The sequence below is a fragment of the Hyla sarda genome, chromosome 3 (genome assembly GCF_029499605.1).
Source record: "Hyla sarda isolate aHylSar1 chromosome 3, aHylSar1.hap1, whole genome shotgun sequence".
NCBI lineage: Eukaryota > Metazoa > Chordata > Amphibia > Anura > Hylidae > Hyla > Hyla sarda.
Genome location: NC_079191.1, coordinates 411,769,399 through 411,791,070, shown reverse-complemented (window position 1 = coordinate 411,791,070; position 21,672 = coordinate 411,769,399). Strand labels below are relative to the sequence as shown.

The following is a 21,672-nucleotide window of genomic DNA, read 5'->3' as shown; positions in this document are numbered from 1 at the left end:
AAAAGAATATAAATCATGTTAAAAGGGTATTCCCATTAGTCATTTAAGGAAATTATGCCGTGTGAACATAGCCTTATACTGCCCAAACAGCATGCAGGGGAAAAAAAATGGTGCTGGAAGCGCAATTCTAGCATACTATCATTTACTCTGAGACACTTGGCAATCAAAGTTTAAAAGTGTCGCCAGGACATGGTTAACTAGTCCTTGGGGCGGGTCTCAGCGGCTGCTCCCGCTTGGCTGGCTGGAGTGATGCCACTCTCTCTATATTACTAGGGTAATTCATAGTGTCTCAGCACTGCGATGCCTGCACCAGTTTTATGCTTCCCGCGGTTTGGGCAGCATAAAATTGATGACAGGTTCCCTTTAAGCTGACAACTTACCCTCCACTATAAAATATACCATTATCCATGCTCAGTATGTATTTAATTACTGTATAGTACAACCATAGTGTATTTACTTTGAAATCTACTTACCTGGACTGGATGTGAGCACTATCTGAATGATATGTGCCATAGTTATTAAGTGAAAAAGGTGTAGGTCCCCAATACCCAAGCTGTACCCCGAGAAATCCTGGCACTGTACTGCCGGAAAAGAAAGCACCAAGCTGACCTGTCGAAAAAAATACAGAGTTGCTATAAAGAGTTACACAGGAGAATGATGTATATAAGTAAGTAACATACGATAATGCGTACATAGCACACAAACATTTTCATTATCACTTATTATTATTATAGTAATTACAATAAAGTGAAATTCCAATCTCATTAAGTGATTATATATCGTCAGCATATGCCAGTGTTTCCCAACCATTGTGTCTCCAGCTGTTGCAAAACTACAACTCCTGGCATGCCCGGACACTAAATTTCAACAATGGGCTGCAAATAGACTAGAAAAACTCACCATTAAATGGAACATGTCTATGTCAAGTATTCCAGGGGCTTCTTCACTGCCTTCTTGTGGCACGATAGCTGTAAGAGATAATGAAATTACATGAACATTATAAGATATATGGATCAGCTGATTAAGACAAACAATTTCCAGCATTTCTATTAAATTAATGGAAATTAAGGACAAACTTTTGGTATATGTTTGCCCTATAGATTCCTGTAGGGAAAGTACAGTGCAAAAGCATAAGTCCAATATATGGCCAAACCGTAAGGAACATTCAGTGTATATGTCAGGAAAACCTCCAGGTGTATCCACTGATGCATAGACTGGACACATTCAACTGTAGTCATAAAGGTGCACGTCTGTCATTGTCTCAAATTGTTAAAAAGTACCGCTCATGATCTTGTTAAATGTTATAATCCTCCCAGTTCACTGTCCCGCCTTTATTTTTATTATTTTTTAGTTCTTTACCTTGATATTGTTCTGTATTTTCTGCTCAGTCTCAGTCAGATTCACAGACTAGGAAGCGGCGTTCCCCAGCAGGCGTGACATCATCTGAAGCCATACAGGGGAGAACTTCCTCCCTCACGCTGCTACACACAGCCCAGAGCAGTTCAGTGTGAGATGAGCTATGATTGGATAAGGCTGCATACCCCTCCCCCCCTCAGCATTTCCTGATATTGGACTTCTATTGGTCAGCAGGAGTCCAAAGTTTGGCAAAAGATGGGGGAAAATGTGATCTGGACAGGTAGGGAGTCACCTAGTGGCAGCTTTTTTTAAACTCATATAAAACAGAAAACTTCATTTTTTTTTAAAAACACAGTACATTGGAAAGATTTTTTATTTACCATAAGGAGTGCAATAGCAAAAATTTGTGCCCTTTTAAAGGGGATTTGCGGTCTCCCCAGACAATATCATTTTTTTAATACTCCCTGAAAGGTTAGGGAGCCAAGGGGTATTTTTATTTTATTTATTCGCTCCCCCCATGTTATGAAGGCTTTTGTACCCAATCTGAATTGTCAGTGAATCCGTCAGATGGGCCTACCCTTAATTTTACTTCTGTGTACGCTGCGAGCACCAAGCGGAAGCTGACAGAGTCTGACACAGTGCCAGAACAGTGGTAAAAAAAAACGTGACGAGGAAAGCACGTCCACGTAGATGGCAAATTGGTCCGACTGGCGTAATCTGGCAGACCGGAACGCCTCCGCCCCAGGAATACATGGACCCCGAAGGAGGAGACGGAAGGTAAGAAAACGGCCAAAAACGGAACGCCCTGAGAAGGAGCATCCCGGAATACCGGAGCAGCCAACATAGGAACGGAGGTTCCAGAGTCTCCTAGAAGACTTACACCCGTAGGGTGAGCAAATCCAGCCACTGTGAAGCGCTCCATGAGACAAACGACTATGTCTGGACAAGAAAAAGGTGTGGTACAGAAAGACCGCCCCACAAATGGGATCGCGGAAAAGTCTGGGCAGGAGTGCTACCATGCCCAAGACCACAACCATCACTAAGGCCTTAAGAACCAAAAGGGCCAACCTACATATTAAGGCCAGCCACAGCAGCCTAGGAGGTTGCCCAATACAAGGAGACTCCCCAGTACTCGCACAAGCCAGTGAAGAGGGAATAGGCACGAAAAACCAGCCTTGCACCCCAGTGGTCCAAGCAAACCAGAGTATTCCGAAGCAACATCCCGTCAGGATATTTACACCGAGGGAAACAAAGGGAACCCAGTTGGGACTCAGGATCTGGGTACATGAAGGTTACTCAAGAAGACTGTTGTGTCAGTGTAGAGCAACTGACACTGTCAAAGGGAAGGATGAACACACCCCTCCAGGGAGATTGTGCCAAGGAAGGAGAGCAATGACAGGGCCCAAACAACAGACTGTGGCTAGACTTGCTGACACTGAGCCCTTCATGATTGCATAAACTCCACCAACAGAGGAGAGTGCCATGGCTGCATGAGCAACAGGAGAGAACCAAGAAACAGGGGGAGAGCCAGGCTGCAATAGTGGGCAGTAAGCACACAGGCATAGCCGATACAAAGCTCTTCTACATGCTCTCAGCAAAAAACAGGGGTCCAGCCAGGTACCCCACCTATGTAGGGGGAAAGAGGGAGATGACTCCATGTCGGCAGTAGAAGCTGTCAACGAAACAGTTCCCCAGTGGAGAGGAAAACAAGGGGTGGTGAGAGGAAACTCAGGTACTGACCATGCTGAGCTTCCTGATCCCCGTTCCTCCTGCAGAAGGAGATAGCTAAGTACGAAAGGTACTGTAGGAACAGGGCACAAAGCCCTGCGGCAACGGGTCAAAGTATTGGGAGAACGCAGCAACCTCGTGCGGCAACATAGCGAGGTATGAAGGAGCCATTTGTGTCCCCGGAGGGATCTGAATCCAAGTAAGAAGCACATGCAGTACTCTATTGCGTGTGGGAGGAACTCTTTGGTGTGAAACCCTGGCCCCTGTGAAAAAAGAGGAGGGGACTGACAGTGCGTCAACAGAGCCAATCTGGCTGCTGACTAAGGCAGTAGAGCAGGCGACTGAGCCACCCTGCACCAGAAACCAGGAAGATACCTGGAGGCATAAGGGGGCTATGGAACAGACTGTGTCGCCCTATCAGGCCCCATGCCAGAACAGATGTGTTCAACTGCAGCAGACCTGTACAAGATCACACAAAGGCCCAAGGTACACCCCACTGAAAAGGAGGGGAGGTGGGCTCTATACGTGTAGAGTGTCCGTAGCATATGTGGGGACACAGACATGTTTTTTTTTTTAAATCAGATATTTTTATTAAGATTTTAAACAGTTTTAAAACAAAAACAGTACACCAACAGTAAACCCCCCCTCCACCCACCCCAACCAACCCACCTTACAAACAAACCGTCTGTCTCTCCCCACTGCAGCATCAATAATACATACTAGTAGTGAACTAGAGGTTCAAATATACCCATATCCCGATGAAATCGCTCCCTCACACCTTGCACACATAACCTCAGCAAGCGGTACCTACAGGCATTCCAACAAAGCCACCAAAGAAGGATAGAGATTACAAAAATAAAATAAAATAAAAAAGACCTGATAGGGAAAGGAGGGAAGCCACATACAGAAATCCCCAGAATTCAAGCCAATCATCACAGACATGGTTACCACACGATAGTAGTGGGGCACCAAGACAGCAGCCACGAAGAAACCGCAGACATCCAAAGTGCCGGCAGTACGGCACAGCACCTAACAGTGTGTCATAACCATGCCCGTAGCAGACCAACGTAGGGGAAAAGAGAGTGCTGCTGTCGCTGCAAAGATTCATGGACTCTGCAGGAAACGCCCACACTCCGTCTACTAATGGGGATACACACCAGGACTGCTGTCGCACGCAAGGGGTGAAGGATGTATGTGGTGCAGGAAACCATGCAGAACCAGACCGACTTACAGGTATAAGGAAGATAGAAAATACAATGAAACCAGAGAGTCACGTTTTCGGAACCTCACAATGAAAGTGAGGCACCGGACTGCAGCTGCGGAAGCGGCAGAAAGGAGGGAGGTGACCTGGTGGATTAGAAACCCATGCAGACAGTCTAGCTAATGGGCATAGGGACCATGGAACACACCAGGATACCGCATTCAGAACCACACACTGAAATTGGGTTACCAGCTGTCAGCCGTGAGAGCGCCAGGCATGTGGAGAGGGACCTGGTAGAGTAAGGAACCCTGCAAACCATAATGTGGTGCATAGATGAGCGAAGTTACAGCGATTCGATTCGTCACGAACTTCTCGGCTAGGCAGTTGCTAACTTTAGCCTGCATAAATTAGTTCAGCTTTTAGGTGCTCCGGTGGGCTGGAAAAGGTGGATACAGTCCTAGGAGAGAGTCTCCAGCCCACCGGAGCACCTGAAAGCTGAACTAATTTATGCAGGCTAAAGTAAGAAACTACCGATCCGAGAAGTTCGTGACAAATCAAATCACTGTAATTTCGCTCTTCTCTAGTTAGGAGTAAAGAACGGCCAATGTCAACCTTCAAAAATGGGACATCAAACGGGGCGAAGACCTCTGGTATAGATCAATCAATGACTTTTATTATAAAAAACATTAATTAATCTATACCAGAGGTCTGCGCCCCATTTGACGTCCCATTTTTGAAGGTTGACATTGGCCATTCTTTACTCCTAACTTTGAACCAGAATTCCTACCAGAAATATCGGAGGGACAAGGAGGCTGCGACCACTTGTTACATGCTGTATTAGATGTTATGCTCTCAGCATAACATTACCAGGTAAGGGTCCCCTTCGAATCCCCCCACAGAAAGTGGGGTACTGGAGTGCGGCCAATCTGATGGGCGACCTGGTGGTGTAGGAGACTATGCAGACGAATGTCTGGCTGACCGGCATCAGTCCCTAGTACCTGCAGGGACCCTGTCCCACACCAGCAGGGAGGTAGGGGAAACTCCAGCCCTGCACACGGCAGACCTGTGATAGGAGACCGACAGCAGCGAAAACAGTGCAGACCACAGTCTAGCTCAAAAAGGACACCTCCAGGCGCTGGCCAGTGACAATAAAGGGACAACTGCACCGATTGGGGAGCACTGTGCCCCTTTGTTCCATGCAGGAGGGCCGGGAGGCCCAGGAGCTATTGATAGTATCCCCGCCATCCCGGAGATCGGGGGAGGAGCCGTGGACTGTATCCCCATAGCCCTGTATAGGGTCCATAGGATACGCTGGGTCACTTCTTCAGACATCTCACACTAGTAGGGGGGTGCTGGAACTCCAGTTGCAGATACATCACCGAGTGATGAGGGCAGGCAGCAGAGGAACCACGCAGACCACTGTCTGGCTTACTGATATAGGGTCCACACCCAGTCACTTCTTCGGGCAGCGCACACTAGTAGTGGGGTAGCAAAACTCCAGCTGCAGATACATTACCATGTGATGAGTGACAGGCGGCGGAGGAGCGACGCAGACCATTGTCTGGCTTACTGGCATAGGGTCCATATAGTATACACCGGGTCATTCCTTCGGACATCTCGCACTAGCAGTGGGGTACCGGAAGTCCAGACGCGGATACGGCAGCACTGCGATGAATGACAGGCGGTAGAGGAAACCATGCTGACCATTGTTGTCCCTCAATGTATCAAGTCCAAATTATGTCCCCGCAGGGTCACTTCTGTGGAACCCTCACACTAGAGGTGGGGATCTGAAACTCCAGCTGCAGATGCAGCAGACGTGAGTGGAGAAGAAAACCATGCAGACGACAGTCTGGCTTACTGTTATATGGACCGTTGCACACGCAGGGTCATTCCTTCGGAAACCCCCTAGTTATGGGTTACGGGAAAAAAAGGAGCCGTAGGAGCGGCTACATAAGACAGGTGAGCGGCGGTGGAGGAAACCACTGCAAATAGGTTTCCTAATGCCCTTCCCGGGAATAAAAGGTTACGTGGTGGACTTTAGCACAGGGCAGGGAGGTAGGCCCAGGCATGGAGGAGAGGGACACCACTAAATTTCCACTAGAATTGCAATGGCACTCTAAGGAGGGACTGGAATAGACCATGGACGAGGCAAACATGACCTGGCAACAGTCAGCAGGGGAAACAGACATAATGTGCATCCCCAGGGTTATTTAAAGGAATATGCATCCTCAGTAATGACCCGCCAGAGTAGGTCGCATAAGTCCTGTCTGAAGGGCTGATATGGAGAGAATGCCGGGATGCAGGCCAGAAAGTTGCCACCAGAGGGAGCTCATTGGTAAATATAAAACCAATAGCTGAGATTCAGTAAATGGCCACAAGGGCCTGATTTGATTTATTTATTTATTTTTTTCGAACACACAGCTGCAACGCAGCCCATAGTAAGAAGAGGGACAAACAGTGCCGATGACAGAGTTGGCTAGAGGAACCACTGACCCCTCAATGCCACACTGCAGGAGAGGAGAAGGAGGGCGGAGCTATGCCGACTCCCACATGCCATAATGATGGCCGGCCCCCTGTTCCTGCGATGTAGAGCAGAGTTACCTTCCGAGTCCCCAGCACACATGGCTGCCGGCATGTGTAAAAGCGACTGCTTCCCCAGGATTGATGCACCCACTGCAGGTGAGTCTGTGGGCACTGAAACAAGGCAGCTGCGACAGAGCGGGGAGCAAGTCCCCGTCCAGCTGATCTCCAGAGTCCAGCGCAAGAGGGGCGGAGCTACATACTGTCATTATGGCTCCTGCCAGCAAAAAGTGCCGGAGGAGTACAGAACAATCGGGGCTAAAGCTAAATCATTAGATTCCTCATACAGATCAATAGAGTTCTATTGAACTCCATTAATCTGTGTGCTCTGCGATCCATTTATAAAGCCTGGCTGGACCAGGCTCTATCAATGACAGAGCCACAGACACCAGGGAATCAGAAGTAAGCCCTTCGGCTACCTCTATAGTGGATCGCAGGAAACGTCTACACCCAATCATCCAACAGTGATACACTTCAGGACTGCAGACACAAGGGAGGGGGATACATGTGGTGTAGGAAACCATGCAGACACAAGGGAGGGGGATGCATCTGGTGTAGGAAACCATGCAGACACAGACAGACTCACTGGAATAAGTTCCAATGAACCATAGAGTCACTCTTTCGGGGACCCCACATAGAAGTGGGTCACCGGACACCAGCTGCGGGAGCGGCAGGTATGGGGTAGGAGACCTGGTAGATTAGAAAAAGCATGCAGACATAGGCTGCCTAATTAGCAGAGGAGTCATGGAACACACCAGGTCTCAGTGTTCAGAACCACACACTGAAAGTGGGTTATCAGCCAAGAGAGCGGTAGACATGTGGTGAGGAACCTGGTTTTGGTAGGGAAACCTGCGAACCACAATGTGGAGCATTGTATGGGGCCCATGGACCACACGGGGTACGGATATGGAACGTTACCTAGGCAGTGGGTTACCTGAACTCTCGCCGTTGTGCGGGAAGTGCATGGCAGGAGAGTCGACACAGTAGTAAACCATGCAGACAACAGAATGGCTGACCAGTAAAAGATTCCTGAACCTGCAGGGTCACTCCACTGAGCCTTCCCACCGAAGGTGGGATACTGGAGTGCGGCCAAGCTGAGGGGCGCCAGGCGGTGTAGGAGATCAGGCAGGAGATCAGGCAGACCAAAGACCGATGGGAGCGGAAACCGTGCAGACAATGGTGTGGCTTAACGATAGGGTGCACCTCCAGGTGCTGGCCGGTGACAATAAGGTGACCACAGAACAGATAGGTGATTACTGTGCCCTTTGTCGCATGTGGGAGGGCGGGAAGGCCCAGGAGGTATGAGTAGTATCCTCGCCATCCTGGGAGAGCGGGGGAGGATGAGGAGTCATGGACTGAATCCCCGTCGCCCTGTATAGGGCCAATAGGACACACTGGGTCCCTGCTTCGGATACTGCACACTAGCAGTGGGGTACCGGAACTCGAGTCGCAGATACAGCAGTCATGTGATAATGGACAGGCAGCGGAAGAACCACGCAGATCACTGTTTGGCTTACTGGTATGGGGTCCATGCCATACACTGGGTCACTCCTTCGGATGAGTGACAAGCGGCAGAGGAAACAACGCAGACCACTGTCTGGCTTATTGGTAACAGGTCCAGTCGATGCCCACACAGGGTCACTTCCACAAAAACCTCGCTCTAGAAGTGGGCATCCTGACCACCAGCTGCAGAAGCGGCAGACATGTGATTGGTGACCCGTGGAGGAGGGATCTCAAGTACACTCCCCCGATGGCTCCGGTTCCCCATTACCCTCCCGGGAACAAGAGCCGCATGGAGGACTCTCTAGGCCCAGGGGCAGTCTAAAGACATGACAGAGGAGGAACCTCGAAAAGGTCCTTAGTGTCTGCCAGGAATGCCAATGCATCATCAGGGGCACCCCACCGGTGCCTTAACCCGGTAGGGAGGGACTGGAATACAACCTCGGCACAGCAGAAATGGTAACAACTCATTCGAATATGCTCCCACAGAGTGAGAACCATGTAGAAGAAAAAGGCAAGCCAGAGGCATACCCAACCGCCATAGCTAACAAAAATCCAAGAGGCCCCCAAGAAAAGAATATGCCTTCAAAATGCAATCCCCAGGCAGGAAATATATTACAGACCAAAGGCTGCAATGGCTATTGATCGCCATAAGAGGGAGCACACTTGAAGGAAATTAAAATTAGGCAGACAATATCAATAATGGCCCCAGGAGGGTGCTTCTCATCGATGATCACACAGAGACACCAGCTCCCTGTGTTTTTTTTTTATTATTACAAAACGAGGTAAGAAGGAACGCTGGGAGCAGAGCGCCCTGCGAAGGCCACCGTAAGAGCCCTTGAGTGCTCTGACATGCAGGGACATAAAAAAGTAAGATAGATATATGTGCAATATGGCTGGAGTGGCGATAGTGTGATAGAGGTACTTGCTGCTCCAGTCCATTCCCAGTCTGGTCCGCCCCGAACCCGTGGGGTCGGAGGAAGAACAGGCCGCGGCCGCAGACTGAAGTGAGAGGCCGACAGCTGCGGGCAGGAAACAACCTATACTGTGGCTTCTCCCCCACAGCTGCGGACGTGGGGTACAGGAAGCTGCCGCAAGCAGACAGCGGCTGCCCTGAGACAGTGGCCGCTGTAGCACCGGTCGCCCTGTATAAGTTGGCTTCTTGCCACATACCCCTCCAGACTAAGATAGACTGTGGACGGGAACCATACTGTAGGGGGACCCCAGAATGAACGGGCAGTGAGAACTCCTGCACCCAGCTCCCTCGCTTCCCAGCCCCAGTGTTAGGTGTCAGAAAAACCGAAGGAGGGGGGAGACCAGGAAAGCAGCATGGTCCCCATGGGGCCCTAAGGTATGGGAGCAAGGAAAGGAGAAGAAGGGAGGGTTTACAGGTAGAGGGAATACTTACCTCATACTCAAATACTCACCCTTAGATGTCTTCAGCCAGCTAGTTGTCGCCAGCATCATGCCACGCTGCATCAGCAAGACGAGCAGGGACTGTAGGGGGACCCGGACCCAAGGTACTACCCCAGGCACTGGTCATTGGCGAGAAGGGGTTAACAGCACATACTCTATGTACTGTGCCCCTACATCGCATATGGGGGAACAGGTAGAGCCATGCTCCTGAACCCCCACCTGAAAACAAGAAACAAAAAGGAAGAAAATACCTTAATACAGGCCCTAATTAGAAAACAATAAAAAGACCAGGTCTGGAGAATTCCTGCGTCTGCCTCCAACTGACAATAACATATCCTGCCAGGGAGGAGCAGACTTTTTCTTCTTAGTGTTAGCGCCTCCTAGTGGCAAGAGCATATACCCATCAGGATCTGTGCCCCCCAATGAAGGGCGATTGAGAAATAAAAACACCCCGAGAATCAAGTCACCCTAAGCTTTCAGGGAGTATTGAAAAATCATAATGTCTGGGGAGGCCACAAGTCCACTTTAACAATTTAAGGCATTGGCAGACGTGCACCTGTTGACATACAGCTGAATGTGTCAAGCGATTGCCGAGTTGTCACTCCCACACGTCTGCATTACCCCTTTAAGCCATGGCATACACCCCCCAGACATAGAATAAAAGGTGAATTGGGCTTATGAGTACTTTTGGCATTTGGGCTGGATATTTTCCCACTGTATATTCTGACCTGAACACAGTGTGAACATAGCTTTTAGTTTGGTTCATGATATCCCTCTGTCAAACAAAAGGTTAATAGAGTATAATGACTTACACTGGAAAAGCCGGGAGAAATGTTTTTGCACCACTGGCAGAGGACACACGGTCCAATGTGCTGCTGCAAACCTTGTCAGGGATTTCAAGCAGTCATCCTGTCAATAAGAAAATCATTACACAACATTTAGTTCTCCAGAAACATCAGAGCTTTCAACCACACTAACATCAATGACAAACATTTATAGAAATGGGCTTTAAATGTCCACCACTGGTTACGGCACTCTCTCTGTTTAAGCATGAGCGTTCATTCTCACCTGTCGACATGGTAGATTTCCAAACAAGGGTCTTTCTTCATCTGTTAATATACGTTCTGGAGAATTACAAAATCATGTTAGTTGTATTCTACTACAGACACACTGATTGGATATACATATCACTAAACTATTCTTACCTATCGTTTGTATTGTGTATGCACAGCTTTCCCAGCACATGATGGGGACACGAGGGTCTTGCTCATTGGGATGAACATTGAGGCCGACCTTATATGTTGACGTGCCAAATGTAGCTAGCATCTCCTTAATGCTGTCTGAGTACGGGTTCCTAAAAAGAAATCGTAGACCAAATATTTTAATAAGTTTTACCAGTTAAAAGCTACACCCAACTTCATAATCTATTGATGCAAACTAACTAAAATTACAGATTAAACTTTGCGAGTCATTTTCATTAAAGATTCGGTACTGTTTGTGTCTACAGCTCCTATGCAGACCTATGTTTCTCCATGGTAACAGTCTACAAACAAATCATTTATAGCTACCTAATAGTTAGTTTAAACTAGACAGTAAAAACTTAAGACTAGACCATACATAGACCAATGTGCCTCTAGCGGTTGCAAAACTACAAATCCCAGCATGCCTGGATAGGCAAAGAATGTCCGGGCATTTTGGGAGTTCTTGTTTTGCAAGAGCTAGAGGCACACTGGTTGGGGAAACACTAGTGTATAGGAGCCACTGTGATAAATCTAGAGCAGTGGTCTCCAACCTGCGGACCTCCAGATGTTGCAAAGCTACAACTCCCAGCATGTCCGGACAGCCAACGGCCACTGATCCAGAGCATTTGTAGTCTAAGTTTTTACTGTCCAAGAACTAAAGGAGTACTCTGCCCATAGATATCTTATACCCTATCCAAAGGATAGGGGTTAAGATGTCTGATCGCAGGGGTCTCACCTCTAGGACCCCACGCGCGATCTCCGTGCACCACACGGCATTCTGTGCCGGGTGCTGCTCCAGTCTCAGAAAGGCGACGTGACATCACGCCACACCCCCCTCCCCCATTGATCCCTTTGGATAGGGGATAAGATGTCTATGGGCAGAATACCCCTTTAAATTGTTTTAGTAACCCCCCTCCAGTGTGTTCTATATATCATATATTAAAGTACTATGGGTCCAGTACTCTAACAGCGCCCAGCTACTGAATGCCATATGATGTGTCCCCATATTTCTAGATTAGTAAAGGATAGTTAAAATACATACTTTGGCTGGAAAGCAGGACGGAACCCTTCAGGGATATTTATTTGCTTGGAAGATTCTGATTCATCTAGAATAACAACAAAATTATATATATATATTTATTTATATTTATATGGCTGCAGAGTCACAATAACATACAGTTCTGTAGTTCTGTCCACTTACCCTTGTCTCCATCAAGTTCCCTTAGTACTCTAATTTGCTGTCCGGTAACATTCACCCATTCAGCCAAATCTGGTTGATCTGAGAAATCTAACCTGTAGAAGTTAAGCACAGAAGACAGTGATGATGATGGAGACTGTGTCCAGTTTTCAACAACCTCTGGTCATAGAAAAGCCTGCTTGATGCACATCTATCTTCTCTATCAAGCTGGCATGTATTGTAGAACATGGATATGTTGGTTCTGGAAGAGCGAGGCTGCCCTAACATTATAGCCATAGTATTTAAAGGGGTACTCCGGCGCTTAGACATCTTATCCCCTATCCAAAGGATAGGGGATAAGATGCCTGATCGCCCCCCGCCTCGCTCCGGGTCCGATTACTGTCGATCATGGGGACGGAGCAATGTGACGTCACGGCTCTGCCCCCATGTGATGTCATGCTCCACCCCCTCAATGCAAGCCTATGGACTTGCATTGAGGGGCGGGGTGTGACATCCAGGGGTGAGGAAATTTTTATAAAAAACTATTTGTCCACGGGACTAAAATGGAGCAAAATCTACTTGTCCCTCATGACGATCCACTTGTCCAGGCCAATTTTCGCTTTTACGCTCTAATTTTTTCCTCCTTGCCCTATAATAGCCATAACTACCTACTATAATGATACCTTTTAATTTTTCAATAACATATTCTCTGAAACAAAAAAGAAAAACAAAAAAAATATATATTTATATATATATATATATATATATATATATATATATATATATATATATCTCAAGGGAAGTGAAATTGAAATAGTAAAAGATAATTTTGCAGATTTGGTGGTTTTCTTTTCTACGCCATTTACCTTGTGGTTGAGGTAACATGTTAGTTTTATACTTTAGGCGCCTGATTACAGCGATACCAGATTTGTATCATTTACGTCATGTTTTACTAATTCTGAACTTTTTCTAATTTTTTTAATTGCCATTTTAATTGCCATTTTTTAACCCCTGTAGCTTTATTTTTTTTCCGCATACCAGGCTGTATGAGGGCTAATTTTTTGCACCATAATCTGTTTTATGTATCGGTACCATTTTGGTATTGATCTGACTTTTTAATCGCTTTTTAACTTTTTTTTTCTGGGATAATATAAAAATTGCAATTCTGTGGTTTGGTATTTTTATGTGGCTGAAAATGACTTAACATCCTAACCTGTGATACAGGCTCCTTGGTGGAGGTAGCATTGGGATGACTGTGTTGCTTAAGCACTGACAAAGTGGACAGAGGAATTCACCGTTTTCCACATCATAGCTCGTGTGCACACGTAAACGCTGCTGCCTGCGCTGCTCCTTCATCTGTACTGCATCAAAATACCTGTAAAAAAATATATATAATTTTTTTTTTCATTTTAATATACAATATTTTTTAGATGGACAAATAGAGCACCCTGTACTCTATTTTCGTTGGTGGCAGCCCAGGTTGTTTTCTTCTTTAGCAGAATTGTACTATCCAAATCATATAATCCAGAACAAAGCTACAGCAAAACTACTTGTTGCACAGGCAGGTGTTGTCACAGATCTGCAGCTAAATCCACAGTGTAAAAGTTCTGTCACCGCCAAACGTGGCTCATCGGTGTCCTAAAATACTGATATCTTTTACAAACCTTTGCCAGCAATGAGCATGCATGATGTGTCCACAGCTTCCCGTGTGTGTCCCACAAGCCAAATCTGGATGCATGAAGAGTGGATCATAGTTGTCTGTGGAGAAGAGGCAAGTTGATAAGCAACACAAATAATAAAGTGCATAAATAATCTGTAGCATTGTGACTCCATCAATGATCAAGTACTTAAAGGGGAACTCCAGTGGAAACAAGTAGAAAAAGGAGATTTTTTAACACTTACCGTAAAATCTCTCTCTCGAAGGATCCATTGAGGGAAACAGAACGTGGGTGTATGCTGCTGTCTCTAGGAGGTGTGACACTATGGTAATAAAAAAAAAAAAGTCAGCTCCTCCCAGCAGGATATACCCGCCTTCAGGCTCTGAGCTAATCAGTTTAAGTTCCAGAGCAATAGGAGGAGAGCATCAGGTCAAAGAAAGACTCAAAACTGTCCGAGGACCAGAAGAACAAACATAACTGAGCACACCCTCGGAGAGAGAACCAAAGGAAAAATACCAAAAAGGGCGGGAGCTGTGTCCCCCAATGGATCCTTCGAGAAAGAGTTTACGGTAAGTGTTAAAAAATCTCCTCTTCTCTATCGGCTCCATTGGGGGACACAGACCGCGGGACGTACCAAAGCCGTCCCTTGGGTGGGTAGACAATCAGTCAGGCAGACGGCTGTTCCACTGCCGCCTGCAACACTTTACTACCCAGACTAGCATCAGCCGATGCGAAAGTATGAACTCGGTAAAACCTCGAGAAAGTGTGCAAAGACGACCAGGTAGCCGCCTTGCAAACCCGCAAGGCTGAGGCTCTATTCTGGAGAGTCCAGGATGCCCCAACAGAACGTGTTGAATAAGCCACAACCCTGAAAGGAGGAATCTTCCCCTTACAGCGAAAGTCTTCCGAAATGGCGAACCGAATCCACCGAGAAATGGTGGCCTTGGAAGCAGGTTGTCCCTTGCGACGACCTTCCGTAAGGACGAAAAAGGAAGCACACTGAAGAAATGAAGAGTTGATGGAGAGATAAGACCGAACAGCCCGAACTATGTCCAAAATGTGTAGTCCTTATTGAGATGAAAAAGCTGAGACCACCTTAGGCAAAAAGGAAGGGTCTGGCCTGAAAACTACCTTGTCCTGGGGGATCCCAATGAAAGGAGGATGGCAGGAAAGAGCTGCCAATTCAGACACCCTCCGGATGGAGGTGATAACAACAAAAAACGCCACTTTCCAAGAAAGTAGACGGAGAGACACCTCTCTAAGGGGCTCAAAGGGTGCACCCTGGAGGGCACTCAGAACCAATTCAAGTCCCAAGGGGGAGAGGGTGACCGATAAGGAGGGACAGCGTGCGCCACTCCTTGAAGGAAGGTCCGGATATGAGAATTAGAAGCCAGGGGCCGCTGGAAAAGAACAGTAAGGGCCGAAACCTGACCTTAAAGTGGACTGAGAGACAACCCCAGTTCCAACCCTGACTGCAAAAAGGAGAGAATATGGGGAACCGAGAAGGTTACCGGGGAGAAGTCCTGAGCTTCACACCAACGAAAATAAGACCGCCAAGTACGGTGGTAAATTCTTGCGGAAGAGGGCATACGAGCCTTGAGCATGGTGTGAATGACATGGGAAGAGAACCCGCGGGCCCTCAAAACCGCAGTCTCAACTGCCACGCCGTCAAATGCAGCGACTGTAAATTGGGGTGGCAAAGAGGACCCTGAGAGAGCAGGTCCGGGCGGGGCGGAAGGCGCAGGGGAGCGTCGTCCAGGAGCCTGACTATGTCAGCATACCAGGACCTTAGAGGCCAATCTGGAGCTACCAGAATGGCGGGGACGTCCTCTGCATTGAGTGTCCTCAGCACCCTGGGAAGGAGCGGAGGAGGAGGGAACAGATAGGGTAGGGCAAACCCCGCCCAGGGAATCACTAGGGCGTCCACGGCCAGAGCCTGAGGGTCCTGGAACTTGGACACAAACGGAAGAATCTTCCGAATGTGGTGGACGCGAAGAGATCGACGTCCGGAAAGCCCCAGAGGTCGCAGAGCTGCGCGAAGACCTCCGTATGTAGAGACCACTCGCCAGGGTCGTGAGGACCGACTGAGGAAGTCCGCTTCCCAGTTGAGCACTCCTGGAATGTGAATTACCGAAATGGCCGGAACCTTGTTCTCCGCCCAGGTGAGAATCTTGGTTACCTCGGCCATGGCTGCCGAGCTGCGAGTGCCGCCCTGTCGATTTATGTACGCCACGACGTGGCATTGACCGACTGAACGCGGACAGGACGGAACTGAAGACGGGCCTCCCAATGAAGAAGACAAAGAAGAATCGCCCGTAATTCCAATATGTTTATCGGAAGAAGGGTCTCCTGGGGAGACCAGAGTCCTTGAACCGACCGATTCCTGAACACGCAGCCCCAGCCAGACAGGCTGGCATCCGTTGTAACAACCTGGCAGTGACTGGGAAGAAACGACCGCCCCTGGGGAAAAAGGGGGGAGCGGAGCCACCAGAGCAGAGCCTGGCGGACCCTGCAAGGGAAAACAATCTGATGATCGAGGAACAGAGGAGACCTGTTCCACGACTTCCATACAAGTGCGGATGGAGACCGATACCCGGGTTCGAAGGGAGCGGACCCCCGACCGGAGCGTCAGACGTTTGCCCGGCAGAAGACAAATACGGGCAGAGGCCGTGTCGAATCGAAGACCCAGGAAGGTCAGAGACTGGGTAGGATGGTGGACTGACTTGTCCCCGTTGACCATCCACCAGAAGCGAGTCAGAGTGTGGAGAGGGACGTCCAGATTCTCCAGAGTCTGGGCTCTGGTTGGAGCCTTGATGAGAAGGCCATCCAGATAGGGTATCACCGAGATTCCCCTCGACAGTAACAGGCCCATCACTGGCGCAAGGATCTTTGTAAAGACCCGAGGAGCCATGGCTAGACCGAAGGGGAGGGCTACAAATTGAAAGTGCCCCTCCGGAACCGCGAAGCGGAGGTACCGAGGATGTTCTGGGAATATTGGCCCATGGAGGTAGGCATCCTTGATGTCCACCGATGAAAGGAACTCCCCTTGTTCCAGAGACGCCACCACCGAATGGAGAGATTCCATTCGGAAGTGGCGAATGAGAAGAAGACGGTTGAGACACTTGAGGTCTAGGATTGGTCGCACAAAACCGTCCTTCTTGGGGGCCACAAAAAGAACCGTTCCCCTGGAGGCACGGGAACAATCACCCCCTGGAGAAGCAGAGACTGGAGAGCCGCTCGAAATTGCTTCGCCAGGAGGAGACCAGGGGGCCCGGAATCGATAAAAAAAAAGTGATCCCTCGGAAGGGAGGCGAATTTGATTCGATAACCGTTGGATACCACGTTCCTGACCCAAAAGTCCTCAATGTGCGAGGTCCAGATGTCTCGAAGAAGCAAGAGACGACCTCCCACCCAAGAAGAAACCACGGGTGGGGGCCTCACTTCATGCAGAAGTGGGTTTGCGGTTGCCTGATGTGTGCGCAAAACGGCCGGACCGGTGGAGTCCGACCTCCAAGACGGGCGTGCCCGGAACAAGGGAGCCTTCTTGTCCCGCGAGGACGCCTGCCCAGACCCTTTGCTGGAGCCAGAGGTCCAAAAGGACTTTCCTTGGGAAGTAGGGCGAGCCTTATTTTGAGGTAACAAGGAACTTTTACCTCCCGTTGCCTCAGAGATAATCTCATCAAGGCGATTGCTAAAAGGACGGACCCCCCCAATAGGGAAGCTCCGTGAGAGACCTTTTGGAATCGGCATCCGCATTCCAAGGTTTTAAGCCACATAGAGTGGCAGAGAGCCGCTAGGTGACCCACTGCAAAGACAGAACAACGGGCTGACTGCATGGAAGCTGCGCACACGAAGTCCCCAGCTTTAGAGCATTGGAGAGCCAGAGCAAATAGATCCTCAGGAGAGGATCCCGCTAAGACATCCTGATGGAGCTTTTGGCACCACTCCGACAATGCCTGGGACACCCATGTCGAGGCGAAGATGGGAAGAAGAGAAGAGCCAGCTGCTTCAGAAGCAAACTTCGCTAAAGATTCTACCTTCTTGTCCGTGGGATCCTTGAAGGCAGCGGCAGTGTAGTCGCCTTAGAGATCCGTGAGATTGGTGGATCCACTGAGAGAGGGGAAACCACCTTAGCGACAAAGACTTTTGTCAAATGGATAACATTCTTGAATTGTCTTGATTCCCGGGAACCTCTTGTCTGGATGTTTCCATGCGGATTCCAGAATGTCGTTAAAGTCAGCGTGAGAGCTGAACCTTTGAGGTGCTGGCTTAGCACGATGAAAGGATACTTCTGGATTGGCATCCGAAGATACTGGGTCCTCTAAGGAAAGGTGTCTCTTATGGCTGTCACTGTTGCAATTGAGTCCGAGCAGTCCTCTGAGTCAGATGCCGGCTCGGAAGCCTTGTTCACCAGGGGAATGAGAAGGAGTAGAGGCAGTCCTGGAGGGGGGCGACCCTGACCGGGTACGCGGCTCTGGCGTGGCAGAGCGGCGATTACGAGAACGTCCTCTGGAGGAGCGACGTTTGTGCCCAAATGGCAGGGGGGGGGACCCACAAGGGGAACGCTCACGTCTATCTGAAGACTCAATGGAAGAGTCAGACGAGGCAACCCTAGTATGCTTGAGGAGCGGGCCCTCTCAGAGGTCCTGCACAGGGAAGACCCCTTCAAGGCAGACACCACTTCCCGGGAGGCCTCAGCCACCGAAACGGGAGACTTGGGTCAAGTCAGCCATATACTGGGTCAGGGAAGAAACCCAGGCTGGTGGAGCGGCTGAACCCACCGGAACCGTAAGGGCATCAGGAGGTACCAGGGGGTCTGGGGGAGCAGTGGAGCAGGCAGGGCAAGTGGACTCAGTAGAGCCAGACATCTTGGTATTACAGTGCTTACAGAGAAAATAAGTCACTGAAAACCCAGGCTTCTGTTCAGAGGGAGGAACAGCCCTGGGTACGGGCATAATGAGAAAAAAAGACTGTCCCCTGTCAGCTGCAGAATGGAGAGCTCGCTCCGTACAGCTATAGTGAAGGAACGGGCCAGCCAATAGGAAGAGAGGCGTGCCCGAAGCCAGGCACTAACTAACTGACCCCTACTGACTGTTGGAGGCTGCTTCGCGCCTTTGAGCTCCCAGCCCTGTGGGCGGAGCTATAGACGGCCGAGAAGAACTGTCATGGCGCCCGCTCCTTGTCCCGAGCGCACCTGTCGTCGCATATGCGCTCGGGGGAATAGAGCGGGCGGCCTGACGCCGGCAGAGGCTGCCGGAGAAAGTGAAACTAAGCCGGCGCTGAGAACGCCCGGCCCGTACCAGCACCGCGGCTGTGAGCCGCGTATAAGGCGCTGTCTGCATAGTGAAAGTAAAGCCGGCGCTGAGAGCACCCGGCCCGTAACAGCACCGCATATGAGGCACTGAGGACATAGTGCACGAAACACACACACATATAAAGTGAAGTGCCCCACACACACATATATAAAGTGAAGTGCCCGATATTTACTGCCTCCTTAGGTGCCACTGCTCCCCCGGAATAAAAATGCAGCCCCTGTATGAGCCAGCTCCATAAGAAAAGTGGGCCACAAACAGGGGGTCTCCAGAGGTTGCAAGTCCGTACCTATGGAGAAAAGTACTTACCTCAGTCAGAAGAACTTACCTAATGGAGTCTTCAGTGAAGTCTTCAGTCAGCTTTAGTTACCTGCATCACGCCTGGCTGCTATGCGCGAGCGAGGCGAGCAGGAAAATAGGGGGACCCGGACCCATAAGGTACCACCCGGCGCTGACCGTTGGCGAGGGGGGGTTAACAGCGCATATACGCAATGTCTGTGCCCCCTAACTCGCAATGGGGAAACAGGGAACCGGAGTATCTGAGTCCCCACCGGAAAACAGAAAAGAAGAGGGAATAAAAAAACTAACACATTCCTATACTAGGGAAAAAAAAAAAAAACAGAAGACCTGGTCTGGAGCAAACCAGACCATGTCCACCTCCTTCAGACACTAAGCTTAAACTGATTAGCTCAGAGCCTGAAGGCGGGTATATCCTGCAGCATACACCCACGGTCTGTGTCCCCCAATGGAGCCGATAGAGAAACAAATGTTTTCAAATCAACTGGTGCCAGAAAGTTAAAATAGATTTGTAAATTACTTCTATTAAAAAATCTTAATCATTCCAGTAGTTATTAGCTGCTATATAAAACAGACATTTGTGAATTTCTTTTCTGTCTGACCACAGTGCTCTCTGCTGACACCTCTGTCCATGTCAGGAACTGTCCAGATAAGAATCATATCCTCATAGAAACCTCATAGAAACCTCTCCTGCTCTCGACAGTTCCTGACAAGGACAGAGGTGTCAGCAGAAAGCACTGGGGTCAGACAGAAAATAAATTCACAAATGTGTCTGTTTTATATAGCAGCTAACAAATACTGGAAGGATTAAGATTTTTTAATAGAAGTAATTTACAAATCTGTTTAACTTTCTGGCACCAATTGATTTGAAAACTTTTTTTTCCCCCCACCGGAGTTCCCCTTTAAGTACTATAGGCTAGGGAGGATATACAGCAATGTATCCATTCCATTACTTCTGACAATTATATTTTTTATGGTATGCATTAGGTCTGAGTGGGGTAATGTATCTTCTTGACAAGTAGGCTGACCAGGCTGCGTAGGAATCTTCAAGGCCATGCAATGCTCCCTGTGAAAAGGTATGCAAAGTAGCTCTGATCCAGAAGGGAAAGAGTTAGCTGTCTAGTGCAGTGTTTGCCAACCAGGGTGCCTCTAGCAGTTGCAAAACTACAACTACCAGCATGACCGGACAGCTGTCAGGGCATGCTGGGTTTTGTAGTTTTGCAACCGCTGGAGGCACCCCGGTTGGGAAACACTGGTCTAGTGCCTCCTAGATTCCGTCTAAGTCAATGCTCAACTGCTAAGGGAGTCTGGAAACATGACTGGGGATTATTAGCCAAATTGGTATCAAATTCAAAAGGAAAAGGACCCCTCTGCAGACAACTGGTTTAGGGTTCTTGCCCCTCACCAGCACAGCACAGAGGACTGGTCGGCTGGTTCAGAGGGCACCGATGTAGGTTTGAGGACCTAATGTATTTCCTTGGAGAGACTGCTAAGCTGCCTCCTAGAAAAACATTATGTAAAGTAGCTCTTTTAAGGTAGGAAAAGAGATTGACACCTAACGATCATAGCATACCTAAAGTATTGCCTAGCCAGTAAAGCCTCCTGGTGGTCTCCCTAAGAAAACACATTTGATCTGGCTCTATACCTGGGTCTTGAATAATCTTTGCTCTGTTCTTGGAGAAGACAGTAGACCTCTGGATAAAGGCAGCTAGGACCATGGCTTTGCTGTCAACTTTGTATGCCTGTTCCTCTTGACACAGGATACAAGTGACCAGTTGACTCTGTTCAACAAATCGGGTCTGATGAGGGCCAAGTGCAACAAGCTTGGAGTCCAGCAAAGCAGGACCACTGTATAGGTTATAAAAAGATATAGTTTACTTACATTCAGAAATCACAAAAGAATAGCAGACCAGAATAGAAGAATAGGCTGTTAATTTAGGTTCAGCTGGGATCCAACCTCTTGGTAACCCACAATCCCATAGAACTATTGGACCATTTCTATTTTATTTAGTGTCGGGTCCCCCTTATGCATTTAGTGTCGGGTCCCCCTTATGCATTTAGTGTCGGGTCCCCCTTATGCATTTAGTGTCGGGTCCCCCTTATGCATTTAGTGTCGGGTCCCCCTTATGCATTTAGTGTCGGGTCCCCCTTATGCATTTAGTGTCGGGTCCCCCTTATGCATTTAGTGTCGGGTCCCCCTTATGCA

At 48.7% G+C, this 21,672-nt stretch overlaps 1 protein-coding gene across 4 annotated transcripts in view; it reads right to left on the bottom strand.

The window, feature by feature from the left end:
• The window catches only part of UBR2 (ubiquitin protein ligase E3 component n-recognin 2), a 133,079-nt gene that overhangs the window by 13,569 nt on the left and 97,838 nt on the right, over nt 1–21,672 (bottom strand). For all 4 annotated transcript variants that reach the window (XM_056568189.1, XM_056568190.1, XM_056568192.1 and 1 more), the window contains exons 30-39: nt 21,112–21,314; nt 13,864–13,957; nt 13,413–13,574; nt 12,224–12,315; nt 12,065–12,128; nt 10,987–11,135; nt 10,850–10,905; nt 10,594–10,690; nt 901–968; nt 474–609 (exon numbers count right to left, since the gene is read on the bottom strand). In XM_056568189.1, the coding sequence (XP_056424164.1) occupies nt 474–609; nt 901–968; nt 10,594–10,690; nt 10,850–10,905; nt 10,987–11,135; nt 12,065–12,128; nt 12,224–12,315; nt 13,413–13,574; nt 13,864–13,957; nt 21,112–21,314 (1,121 nt within the window). The remainder of the gene's footprint in view (nt 1–473; nt 610–900; nt 969–10,593; nt 10,691–10,849; nt 10,906–10,986; nt 11,136–12,064; nt 12,129–12,223; nt 12,316–13,412; nt 13,575–13,863; nt 13,958–21,111; nt 21,315–21,672) is intronic.